This window comes from Scyliorhinus canicula, chromosome 5 (genome assembly GCF_902713615.1).
Source record: "Scyliorhinus canicula chromosome 5, sScyCan1.1, whole genome shotgun sequence".
Taxonomy (NCBI): Eukaryota; Metazoa; Chordata; class Chondrichthyes; order Carcharhiniformes; family Scyliorhinidae; genus Scyliorhinus; species Scyliorhinus canicula.
The window spans coordinates 199,142,374-199,156,374 of NC_052150.1; the positions used below are offsets into that span (position 1 = coordinate 199,142,374).

General features: G+C 46.2%; 1 protein-coding gene across 2 annotated transcripts in view; it reads left to right on the forward strand.

The window, feature by feature from the left end:
* Positions 1-10,672, forward strand: part of adarb2 (adenosine deaminase RNA specific B2 (inactive)) — an 857,007-nt gene extending 846,335 nt beyond the window's left edge. For both annotated transcript variants that reach the window (XM_038798319.1, XM_038798320.1), the window contains one exon: positions 8,753-10,672. In XM_038798319.1, coding sequence (XP_038654247.1) covers positions 8,753-8,959 — 207 coding nt within the window. In that variant the 3' untranslated portion in view covers positions 8,960-10,672. The remainder of the gene's footprint in view (positions 1-8,752) is intronic.
* Positions 10,673-14,001: the final 3,329 nt, after the last annotated feature.

Consider the following 14,001-nt stretch of genomic DNA (forward strand, 5'->3'; position numbering starts at 1 on the left):
CAGGATCAGGGTGAAGTAGAATTTGAAAAGGGCCACAATGTACAAACGTACCGTCATCTTGAGCAGTCTCAGCAATGCCAGATACAGCAGACTATCTCACAGTTGACCGCAGGATGCTGAACACTGTGTCCTCCAGTGATACTGGATGATGCAGATATACCTGTCCCCCTCCAGTTCTGCTTTGCACCCTGTTACAATCTGCCATGTCCTGCAAGAAAGCGTGTCACTAACTGTGCTGCAATGTGCCTGCCGTAGCTGAATAGCTAGAGGTGAGTGGAGGTTGCGAGAAGCAGATATCATTGGTGGGTGTGTGAAAGTGAGAGAAAGTTGAGCCTGCGTCCTGACTGCTAGGGTGTGCTGATGGGCGAGTGATGAGGGTGTGTCGCATTGAGCAGCGTGACCATAACAGGTATGGTGGGTAGGAGACACATTTGAAGATGTACCCACAGATCTTGGCCACTCTCTTGAGGTCATTCACTATCCTGCAGCGCTGCAGCCAGGTACTTGGGGTTGGAACTTAGGAAATTGACCTCACTGGTCAACTACTGTCATTCCCTTTGAGGACCTGTCAGGAGAACATGGCCTCTCTCTTCCTGCCAACCCATTGGAGGCCCACTGTGCCACATCCAAGAACCTTGGAGTTCTCCATTGCTCCATGTGATCTCCTCATTACAGCCATTTTCACTACAGGAAGTCAACAACAGCGTTGTGTAATGAGTACAGCTCCCTTTAAAGGGGTCAGGCTGCCTTTAAGACAGCTAGGTGAAATATGTGCTGGACATGCACACTGCTGAGCATTCAGCCAGCCAGCAGGGTGTGCTGTGAATGGCTGAATTCGACAATCCATCAAATAAGGAGACAGCACAAAGTTTGCCTGCTGCCTGACTCAAAGGGATTGGACATAGGCTAATCTTTAATCACAGCCCTGTACTCAAAACAGGATCAAACCAATTTTTAGCCCTACAATTCTTAATCAGAATTTTGCATTTATGACTTAAAAAGGGGAAAAATGTTTAATCGTGGAAAATCAATAAAACTTCAATGTAAAAATCAATGAAAATTAGGAGGGACGCACTCAGGAAAATTACATTCACCAAGAAAGTGGTACTGAGCAAATTGTTGGGTCTGCGAGCTGGCAAATCCCCTGGTCCACGTGAATTAGTTTAGCTAGTTTAGCTCACTCAGCTAAATCGCTGGCTTTTAAAGCAGACCAAGCAGGCCAGCAGCACGGTTCGATTCCCGTACCAGCCTCCCCGGACAGGCACCGGAATGTGGCAACTAGGGGCTTTTCACAGTAACTTCATTGAAGCCTACTCGTGACAATAAGCGATTTTCATTTTTCACTTTTTCAATTTCATCCTAAGGAGTGAAAATAGTGGCTAATGAAAGAGTTGATGCATTGGTTTTAAGTTTCCAAACTTCCCTAGATTCGGGGAAGATTGGAAATTGGAAGATAGCAAATGTAACTCCTTTATTCAAAAAGAGAGGGAGGTAGAAAGTGGGAAACTACAGGCCAGTTATCCTATTATCTGTCACAGGGAAAATGTTCAAAGCCATTATTAAGGATGTTATAGCAGGATACCTACAAAACTCCAAGGCAATCAGACAGAGTTGACATGTTTTTGTGAAAAGGAATCATGTTTAACTAATTTATTTGAGTTATTTGAAGGAGTCAGATGTGCTGTGGATGAAGGGGAACCAGGGGATGTACTGTACTTAGATTTCCAGAAGACATCTAATAAAGTGTCACATCAACGATAGGATTCTCCATCCGATCACGGCAATGGGATTCTCCAGTCCCGTTGCAGTGAATGGGAGATTTGGCTGAGCGCCAAATTCTCCGTCCTCGCCAGCAGTGGTAACGCGGTTTGGGGGGGGGGGACGGTATGGGGGGCACTCGCATTGGAGAATCTCAGTTCGAATATTACTGTGTAAAATAAAAGCTCAACGGGGGTAACATATTGGCATGGACTGAAGATTGGCCAGCTAGATTCAATAGTCAGACTCTTTTTCCCAGGGTAGAGGGGTCTTTACTAGGGGGCATAGGCTTAAGGTGCGAGGGCCAAGGTTTAGAGGCGATGTATGAGGCAAGTTCTTTACACAGAGGGTAGTGGGTGCCTGGAACTTGCTGCCGGAGGAGGTGGCGGGAGCAGAGACGATAGCGACATTTAAGGGGCATCTTGACAAATACATGAATAGGATGGGAATAGAGGAATACGGACCCAGGAAGTGTAGAAGATTTTAGTTTAGACGGGCAGCATGGTTGGCACAGGCTTGGTGGGCCGAAGGGCCTGTTCCTGTGCTGTACTTTTCTTTGTTCTTTGTTCTAGCTAACAGGAAACAGAGAATTGGCATAAATGGTTATTTTTCTAGTTGGCAGGTTGAGACAAGTGGCGTTCGACAGGGATCAGTACAAGGACCTCAACTTTTTACAATTTCTATAAATGACTTAGATGAAGGAACTGAAGGTATCATGGCCAAATGCTGATGACACAAAGATAGGTAAGAAAGTTAATAGTGAAGAGGGCATAAGGAGGCTACAAAGGGACGTAGATAGGTTAAGTGAGTGGGCAAAACTCTAGCAAATGGAGTATAATGTCAACAAATGTGAAATTGTCCATGTTGGCAGGAAGAACAAAAAAGAAGCTTATTACCAAAATGGCAAGAGGCTGCAGATGCAGAGGGATCTAGGTGTCCTAATGGATGAATCGCAAAAGGCTGGTACACAGGTACAGCAAGTAATTAGGAAATCCTTTATTGTGAGGAGAATTGAATATAAATGTAGGGAGGTTATACTTCACTTGTACAGGGCGTTGGTTTGATCACATCTGGATTATTGTGTACAACTGGTCTCCTTATTGAAGGAAAGGTGTAAATGCATTAGAAGCAGTTCAGGGAAGGTTTATTTGACTAATTCCAGAAATGGGCATGTTGTCTTATGAGGAAAGGTCGAAGAGGTTAGGTTCATAAGCACTACAGTTTAGGAGAATAAGGGGCCTTTAAGATCCTGAAGGATATCGACAGGGTCGATGTGGAGAGGGTATTTCTTCTTGTTGAAGAATCTAGAAGTAGTGGTCATTGTTTAAAAATAAGGGGGTGCTTATTTCAGACAGAGATTAGGAGAACTTTTTCTGTCAGAGCATCGTGACTCTCTGGAACTCTCTTTCTCAAAAGGCAGTGGAAGCAGAGTCTTTGAATATTTTTAAGGCAAAGACAGATAGATTCTTGATTAATAAGGGGGGTGAAAGGTTATTGGGGGTAGGCAAGAATGTGGGGTTGAAGTTACAATCAGATCAGCCACGATCTAATTCTGTGACGGAGCAAGTCCTGGGGCCGAGTGGTCTATTCCTGCTCCTAATTTGTCTGTTCATATGGATGTTCGTAAGATGGAAATTCAAAAAACGTTCACATAAAAGTAGTGAGTGTAACACCATACATTCAGCTACACAGTGCTGCAGCAGGCTCCGAAGCACGACCTTCTGAAGGAAATGGGAGCAGGTGACCAGGGAGGTAGTTTCCCAGGTCCTGGCTGCAATGTCACAAGAGGTTCAATGGCCTGATGCAGGAAGTCAAGAGCAGTGGCCACATCTTCACCTGATACCTTCTCCCCACCAAACCACTAACCTCTAATGTAGTGCTGATAATCTGCACTGCACACACACTCACTCGCGCGCACACACACAACCGAGTCAAATTCTGAGTCATTTATCAATGCTAATTCAGTGTCTGTGAAGAAAAGCACGAAAGACTACCATATATAGCACTTCACACAACCTTGGGACATGCCTAAGGGCTTTACAGCTAATTAAGTACTTTTAAAACTTAGTCACTATTAAAGCAGGAAAGGCAGGAGATAATTTGCATACAACCCACTCCCATGAGCAACGATGTGATAATTACAGATAAATTGTTGTTTCATGTCTTGGTTGAGGGATAAATATCAACGTGGGCATCAGATATAAATCCTTGGCTCGTCTTTACCATGGGATTATTTACATAAATTGGTGCAGACCCGATGGGCCGAATGGCCTCCTTCTGCACTGTAGTGATTCTATGATTCTATCTGCCTGAGAGGGCAGGTTTAGCTGGGGCTGTTTAGCACAGGGCTAAATCGCTGGCTTTTAAAGCAGACCAAGGCAGGCCAGCAGCACGGTTCAATTCCTGTACCAGCCTCCCCGAACAGATGTCGGAATGTGGTGACTAGGGGCTTTTCACAGTAACTTAATTTGAAGCCTACTTGTGGCAATAAGCGATTTTCATTTCATGAAGGTCAATCATTTCCGTTCCAGGACCTCACTGCAGGAAGTTCCTCAGTGTAGTGTTCGAGGCCCAACCTTCTTCAACTGCTTCACCAAATTACCTTCCTGCCATTATATGATCAGAGATGGGGATATTGACTGTGATTTCAAAATGTTCAGCAGCATTCATGACCCCTCAGATACTGACACAGTTAATATCCAAATGCAGCAAGACCTGAACAATATCCAGACTTGGGCTGGCAAACAGCGAGTATCATTCACGGCACACACGTGCCAGGCAATAACCATCTCCAATAAGAGAGAATCTAACCATCGCCTCGTGACATTCAATAGCATTACTGATGCACTATCAATTACGACGAGACGAGAGTAGAATGTAATCGAGGCTTTATTACACAGAGATGTGTGGCCTGCTACAGCAGCTGACGAAATGGCTGCTGTTCGGAGAGCACACACATCTATACTCCGCCTACTGGGCGGAGCCAGCAGGCAGGGATCTACCCCCGTACTTGTAGTACAGGGGCCTTACCGTAATACCCATATGTACAATATAATACAACACTGCCAACATCCTGTGGGGTTACCATTGACCAGAAACTGAATTTGATATAAATACTGTGGCTACAAGAGCGGGCCAGAGGCTAGGAATCCTGCGGCGAGTAACTCACCTCCTGAATCCCCAAAGCGCTTCCACCATCTACAAGACACAATCAGAATTGTGATCGAATACTCTCCGTTGCAGCTCCAACAACACTCACAAAACTTGGCACCATCGAGGATTGGCACCCCAGTCACAAACATTCACTCCCTCCACCACCAATGAACAATGGCAGCCGTGTGTACCATCTACAAGATGCACTGCAGGATCTCACCAAGGCTCCTTAGACAGCACCTTCCAAACCCATGACCACAACCATCTAGAACAGGGGTGGGCAAACTACAGCCCACGGGCCGCATGCGGCCCACCAAAGGTCTTTATGCGGCCCACCAAGATCAAGTCATAAAAAAAAAATTTTTTTTTTTATAAGGTTAATGGGGGGGGGGGGGGGGGGGGGCTGTTGGGTTACTGGTATAGGGTGGATACGTTGACTTGAGTAGGGTGATCATTGCTCGGCACAACATCGAGGGCCGAAGGGCCTGTTCTGTGCTGTACTGTTCTATATTCTATATGAGGCGCCCAGAATCATAACCGGGTGAAGCGCCATTTTTGAAAAGTAGAGAAAAAGAGGGCTAAAGGCAGGATGCCGCCGGGGGAAGCGCTGAGGTATATGCCGCACGCTAATTGGTTACAACCGGGACTATTAATTAATATACTATGCGGCCCTTTAAAATTGTGAATTTCTGAATGTGGCCCTTGCACGGAAAAGTTTGCCCACCCCTGATCTAGAAGGACAAGGACAGACGACGCATCTGCAATAATAAAAGCAAATTACTGCGGATGCTGGAATCTGAAATGAAAGGGAAAATGCTGGAAAGTCTCAGCCAGTCTGGCAGCATCTGTAGGGAGAGAAAAGAGCTAACGTTTTGAGTCCGATGACTCTTTGTTAAAGCTTTGACAAAGAGTCATCGGACTCGAGACGTTAGCTCTTTTCTCTCCCTACAGGTGCTGCCAGACTTGCTGAGATTTTCCAGCATTTTCCCTTTCGACGCATCTGCAAGTTCCCCATCAAGCCACTCACCACCGTGACTTGGAAATATATCGTCGTTCCTTCACTGTCACTGGGTCAAAATCCTGGCACTCCCTCCCTGGCAGCACAGTGGGTGTACCTACACCACATGGACTGAAGCAGTTCAAGAAGGTGGCTCACCACCACCTTCTATGAGGCAATTAGGGATGGGCAGTAAATGCTGGCTTAGCCAGCGAGGCACATCGCCCATGGATGATTAAAAAACATATATACATATGTATGCTCACATTCAAAGCAATAAAAAATGGTCCTGGAGCTCAGGGAAGAATCATGTTGATTGTGGTTACGTAAGTACATCAGAAAAATGAGCTGAAGAAAGCCACTCGGCCCCTTGAGCTGACTCCACCGTTCAATAATCAGGTCTGATTGCAGCCTTAACTCCGCTTTCCTGCCTGCCCCCACCCCCATAACCCTTGATTCCTTTGTCAATCAGAATGCCGGATAACTAAACTTTGAATATAATCAATGACTTGCAGGGAAAGAGAATTCCAAAGATTAACAATGACCCTCTGAAAGAAGAAATTCCTCCTCACCTTGGTGTTAAATGGGAGATCCCTTCTTCTGAAATGTGCTCCCTCATTCTAAATTTCCTCATGATGGTAAACATCCTGTCAAGCCCCCTCAGAATCTTAGATATTTCGATGAGATCCCCTCTCATTTTTCGAAACCCCAATGAATAGAGGCCCAATCTCCTTCTCCATGTACAATGAACATTAGCAATTCCATTCTGTTAAATTGTCACTGAGATCAGTGCAGCAGAGACTTGTGATACCAATTATTAGGGGACATAGATTTAAGGTGGGAGGGGCAAGGTTTAAAGGAGATGTACGAGGCAATTTGTTTACACAGAGGGTGGTGGGAGCCTGGAACTCGCTGCCGGGGGAGGTAGTGGAAGCAGATGCAATCGTGACTTTTAAGGGGTGTCTTGACAAATACATGAATAGGATGGAAATAGAGGGATGTGGCCCCGGAACGATAGGGGGTTTTAGGTCATACAGGCAACATGATCGGTGCAGGCTTGGAGGGCCGAAGGGCCTGTTCCTGTGCTGTAATTTTCTTTGTTCTTTGATATCATTTTCATGAAAGGGGAAAAGTGAAATAATTCTGGGATTCCAGTTAACTGTGATGTGACCATCAATTCACTCGGAACACGATTGGAAGTAAACTGTGGTTCTATTAGTCTTACAACTGAGCCTGCCTGCGACCAGAAGAACTGAGGGCAGGCTCACACGGCTGCAGCACTTCATACTTCCGGTAGTGGGAGGGGCCATGGGCGGATCCATGGGCGGAGCCAAGGGTGGTGCCCTGTACAAGCTCCTCATCTCCCCCTATGGGCAGAGCCGCGCAACGGCTCACATGCAGAGCCCACAAGGACACAATACCATACAATACAATACAGTGTGAATTACATTCACCACAGCTGTTCATTGTCGACACAAAGATTATTAGAAATACTTTTTCAAAGCACAATTAAAAGTAGATTTTAGCTACCCACCCATTCAGCTTCTGCCAGATGAGTCGGGTTAAAGTTGATCGCCATCTGTAAAATTGCTCCTACCAAAGAGCCTGAGCATGAAAGGGTTCACAGGAAAAAAAATGGCTGCCCTCCAGTGGTGGTGAGGAATACTGTACACTTGAGAACAATGCCCCAGTTGGAGGCATGCTGGTTGCTCTGCCCACTGTGGTGATATGCAACACTGTAAACACACAAGGGGTTAATGTAAATACTCGTAGACTAGATAGACACTAGAGGGAGCATCAGAGACATGACACACAGACATTTAACCAATCGGTCAATAAGATAGGACACGACCAATGGGCATTCAAGGCACACACAGAGGTGACACTACCACAGGGGGGCATTACACCAACCCATATATAAGGACACAGCACACATGATCTTCCTCTTTCCAGTGGAGACTCTCAGTGAGTACACAGGGTTGATTTGAAACATCACACAAAGCACCTGGATTGTAGCAGACTGGTTCGTCAGTCTGAGTAGCTATAGCAGGATTAACAGGAGAGTCAAATCCAAGTAGGAGAATCGTTAACAGTTTAATAAAGGTGTTAAAGCTATCTCCAAGTCTGAACCTTCCTATGTCAGAGTGCACATCAAGGAAGCAGCTTATGCTCCGTCAAGTGCATAACAAAACACCCACCCCTCATTTCGGCTGTTCCCAGGCGCAAAGGTGCCACACCAATTGCATCAAGTGACTCGGAAAGTAGACATTTCAGAGATGGGAGGTCTGGCCCAGGACTGGGTGCTAGACAGGGCGTAGCCATGCCAGGGATCATGAAGGGTTCAACTGCTAGTCTTTCCCAGCTCAGTTGTTCCGCAGCCATTCTTGGACACCCAGGCCAAAGCCTGGCAGTGCCTGCAACTAAAATCAGCTTATACCAGTGACCAACACCCCTCCCACAGGGGTAGATGAGTAGGTGAAATAATTATATAGCGTCACCAAAACCAGACCAATCTAGTGCTAAGAATTGAAGTGATGAGGAGCATTTTTGGAAGTGTTTTAGGCATGCTGTGCTTCTTTTAAAATCAGTTCAATTAGAGGACAGATGGAGTTTTAGTCTCTATATCCACCTGTCACTATAACATTTCACTGCACCAGCAGCAGCCGTGACCAGTCTCACATCATTATTTTAATGTTTTTTTTTCAAATCTTTATGGGAAGTAAACAAGCCCACAAGGTGTGTGAGCCGGGAAACCGCTTGTGAAAATTAAATGTGGAAATTGCACAGCTGTCTGAGCCTCCTGCCTGCGTCGGCTCACTCGTTTTGTTTTGCTCTCCTCCACAGCTGAGTACACGAGGCTCGAACCTTCAGGGAGCGCCATCCATGTACGGCGAAGCCAAACTGGCAGCCGAGCCCTACCAGGCCGCCAAGCAGCAGCTGTTTAAAGCATTGCGGAAAGCCGACCTGGGCACGTGGGTGAAGAAACCGCCGGAGCAAGATCAGTTCCTGCCGGCTGCGGACACAGGCGTTGGCTTGTCATGTTTAATATGAACCTCAGTGAAAGGACAAGAAGAGCTAACCTCAGAATCTCCCCCGTTTCTTCAGAAGACAGCTTCATGCCATCATCCCCCCCCACCCCACCCAACCCTCCCCACTGCAACCCTCCCCCATCCCCCCTGCCGCATTGCGACAAGGCCCAAGAGATGTTCATAGTAACGTGGAGACCCACAGCCCCATCGATAATGAATTGCCTGACTGAATCCTCCATTACTTACACTTCAGCTGAAACTCGACGAGAAGTAAGAATTCAATAACATAGAGTCGGCAATGCAAACAGTTGGCCCGACAAATGGCAGGGCAAGCACTTTAGGGGGGAAAATACGTTGTAAAATCTTTCTTTCAATCGATTTCTCTGATGCCTTCTTCCAGTTGCTCATTTGCATTGTGGCGGCCATTTTTCTTTAGCATCTCATCGCAACCACACTCTTTTTATACCCTTCCAGGGATAGCGGTGGGGGCTGGGGGGGGGGGGAAATAGTGGTGGCTGGAAGGATTCCCGAGCTGATTGTCAGCCCCTTGAATCTCGTAAAACATTCCTTCCATGGCTAAAAAGTCCTATCGATGGGCTCAAACCCACACCTTCTAGTCCAGCAGTAGAGGTGGTACTACTGCGCCACAAGGCCTCCATGTGATGGCCATTAAGTACAATTTAACAATGAATTTCTTATTAATCTGGTACTTATGTCTCCTGATACATGACTTCCTAAATCTTTTCCTTTTTTTCCATAAATTAAGAGTACCCAATTCTTTTCTTTTCTCAATTAAGGGGCAATTTAGCATGGCCACTCCACCTCGCTTGCACATCTTTTTGGGTTGTGGGATTGAGACGCACACAGACACGAGGAAAATGTGCAAATTCCACATGGACAGTGACCCAGGGCCAGGATCGAACCCAGGGTCCTCAGTGCCGTGAGGCAGCCGTGGTGACCACTGCGCCACCGTGCCGCTCTGAAATCTTTCCCAATTACTGCCCCAAGTCTTCATTGATTTGAAGTGATTATTAAATTTTAATTTACAGTAAAGTGAAACTGAGCTACCTGGGTCAGTAGTTTATTGCTGAGGTGAATATTCTTGAGCCACTGACTGACCCGGATATGGGTGAACTAAAACGGAACAGTGAGATGGCAAATGAAGCACAACAATCCATTTTTGAGTTGAGATGCCCTGCATTCTGGGATATAGGGTGGGTCACAGGATAAAGAGTAATGAAGGAGACCGATGGTTTGAGAATTGTACTGCTAAAGTTGGGGGGTCGAATTTGAGCGGTTGATCAAATGTTTCACAGAAAACGCCCATGAAGTCACTCCCAAGAGGAGGGAGAGGTTCAACCCACAGTTGTTAGGCTTTGTGCCTGGAAACAGGCAGCCGGTTGTTACAAAGTGGGGAAGGGGTATCTGCCCCACTGACACTCAAGGCCCGCCTGCAGCTCCAAGGTGGACGTGAAGGGAGTGAGCAATCCCACCTGAAGCGGCCCGGGGGCTGTTTAACTGCAACTCAAGACCCTACAGCAGTTGTAGATGACACTTGAGTGGTGGCCTAACCATGGCCATTAAAGGGTCACTCAACTAACACTCACTTACACGCCAGGAAAATATTACATGCTGATGGTAACCCACATGTATTCCCCACCACTCCCTCTCAGCTCCAATCTACCTTCAGGTCAGCTTGATAGTTATGTTATGTTTAACCACCCCCCCCCCCCCCCCCCCCCTTGCTCCCCCACCACCACATCTTGTCACAATGGAGCAGTATAGTGTTAGCACACTTCAATGGCACATTGTAACTGAGGCTTTTTCACAGATGCAGGTCCAATTCAAATTCAAAATAGATTGGATTACACGCTCGGCTGAAGCACCATTTACTAAAATATAAATGTGCCATTAAGGAAAGTAGAGCTGACTTTGAATCCACGGTGCAAGGAAATGAATGCTTCGACACCCCGAAAGCTGTGCATGGGGGGGAAGCTCCCCCGCCAGAAACAATGCCCAGGCCGTTTTATCAGAACGGCCTACAGCCCCTTTAAGAATGGCTGGTTAGGCCTTTAAGTGAAGCCTAGCGTGCATGACGCATGCTCCATCTCCCCGCATCGCTCCCCGGTTTGTACACCACCTCTGCTGTCAGAGTTCTATAACGCATAGGACGTGTTAATTTGCCTTTTTAGGCAAAATATTTTGGGCTGGATTTCATTTAAAAACCTACCTGAAAGATTGGATCAGGTGGGTCTTGAGCTTCAAAGTGGTGTCCAAGATGGCCGACCCGCTACACCCATGCCATTTTCCTGGTAGCAGGCTCCCACAAGACCATTGAGGCACATTGCTAATTACGTGCCAATCCTCAAAACCTCTGGCTGGGTCAGCACTGGAAGGCACCAATGAACAGGAACCTGGTAAAAAAACCATCGCAATCTCGGCCCTTGGATTCAGTGACCCCCCCCACCCCACCAACTCCCCCCCCCCCCCCCCCCCCCCCCCCCACACACACACACACACACACACTGCCCCCCAACCACCACCACCTCGAGCCCTTTAGCTTCAGCCTGGAACAACATTACTTTTTTAGTGCTGTATGATTTTCGTTTTAAGGCGAGGGTCCCACACAGCAGATTATTTTTGAACAGACAGAGAAAACTTGCACAAAAACAGAAAATGCTGGACAATCTCAGCGGGTCTCCCAGCGTCGGTGGAGAGAGAAGGGAGCTAACACTTTGAGTCTGGAAGACTCTTTGTCAATGCTCTGACAAAGAGTCATCCAGACGCAAAACGTTAGCTCCCTCCTCTCTCCACAGATGCAGTCAGACCTGCTGAGATTGTCCAGCATTTTCTGTTTTTGTTTCAGATTCCAGCATCCGCAAGTAATTTGCTTTTACTTTCGTCAGAAATCTTTCTCCAGATTGCACCACATATCTGAGATATGTAGGACTTCCAGCTGGTCATCGTGTCTCATGCTGAGAGGATTGGGATACTTCCCCCTTTGACAAATTGGTCGTATTTTCGAAGGGTGGGGTGAACATGGTTTTTAGTAATGGAGGGAGCCTCCAACGAGCTCAGGTAACTCAGAAATTTAAAGGGCAGCTTTTTCCTTTCGGAATTTCTGCTACCACGAATCCGAGACACCCAGAGCATTTTCCTTTCAGATCCGTACCATATTCCAAAAACAGAAATACATTTCCACCTGTTTTTTTGGTGTGTGTGTGTGTGTGTGTGTGTGTGTGGAATTTGTTTTGTGGCCTTACAGTCACGTTCACGGGAAAGTGTGTTAGCATCGCGGGTTTACTGTACATTTCCTGATACTTTTGCTGTCTTAATTTTTAAAATTTCATATCTAACAAATGTAAAAAAGATTAATATGCTGTGTCACGCGACACGACATGTAACAAGGTTGGGTACTTCTGCTCGGCTCTGTAAGCACCTGAGAATGTACGAGCCTTTTTTGAGGGTGTAAAAAGTGTGTAATGCAATTGGTGCCATGTATATACAATAAACTATTGAACATGCAACTTAAACCAGAGCCACTCTGTTGAAATTTGCGTAAAGCAATAACAATGAGGTGATCTTGCCCTGCATAAAGTCAAACAGTAAAATTTTTGTCAGAGGAGATCACGACCAGATCATACAGTTCTCTGAATGGATGGATCACACTTTGCCGACTCCATCCAGGCCTCAGTGTTATTCAAACTTCTACTGGCTTCTTCGAGCTCTCATCACTTCGAGCTATCAGGAGTGCGGCTACCCTCTGACATGGCCTGGCAAGCGCTTCAGCTGCATAAAGCTGGGAATAGGTCTCGATTACCTTGTCAGTCATGTCCAGACTCTGTGAAAGAAATTCTGTGATAAGACCATAAGACATAGGAACAGAATTAGACTACACGGCCCATCGAGTCTGCTCCGCCATTCAATCATGGCTGATATTTTCTCATCCCCATTCTCCTGCCTTCTCCCCATAACCCCTGATCCCCTTATTAATCAAGAACCTATCTACCTCTGTCTTAAAGACACTCAGTGATTTGGCCTCCACAGCCTTCTGCGGCAAAGAGTTCCACAGATTCACCACCCTCTGGCTGAAAAAATTCCTCCTCATCTCTGTTTTAAAGGATCGTCCCTTTAATCTGAGATGGTGTCCTCTGGTTCTAGTTTTTCCTACAAATAGAAACATCCTCTCCACGTTCACTCTATCCAGGCCTCGCAGTATCTTGTATGTTTCAATAAGATCCCCTCTCATTCCTCTAAACTCCAACGAGTACAGACCCAGAGTCCTCAAACGTTCCTCATACGACAAGTTCTTCATTCCAGGGATCATTCTTGTGAACCTCCTCTGGACCCTTTCCAAGGCCTTCTTAGATATGGGGCCCAAAACTGCTCACAATACTCCAAATGGGGTCTGACCAGAGCCTTACACAGCCTCAGAAGTACATCCCTTGTCTTGTATTCTAGCCCTCTTGACATGAATGCTAACATTGCATTTGCTTTCTTAACTGCCGACTGAACCTGCACATTAGCCTTAAGAGAATCATGAACAAGGACTCCCAAGTCCCTTTCTGCTTCTGCTTTCCGAAGCATTTCCCCATTTAGAAAATAATCTATGCCTAAATTCCTCCTTCCAAAGTGCAGAACCTCACACTTTTCCACATTGTATTTCATTAGCCACTTAAAATGATGATAGCAGAGTTAACCGTATCCTTTAAGCGAGGGACCAAAAAATAACTTATAACTGCAGCTAAAGACATAAAATTGTAGGGTTCCTGTTTCCCAGTCTTCGTAGTTCAGTAAATTGTGTATTAAGCAGACACTTCCATCAAGGAAGGCTGAGCAATAATACAGGTCACTCGAGGTACATTAGCAAATGAGGGGGGTGTATAATAGATGCACAAGGAGGAGCGGTGCAGGATCAAGCTTAAGTCAAAAGTGGGAAGTCTTTACAACTGATGAGTGACAAAAGTCGCCAGTGGGTTATAACAAGAAGCAAATGAAACACCCATTGGCCGAATCAAGCTCACCCTCTTTCTGCATTCGTACTTCTGTCATAACAGCTAATTG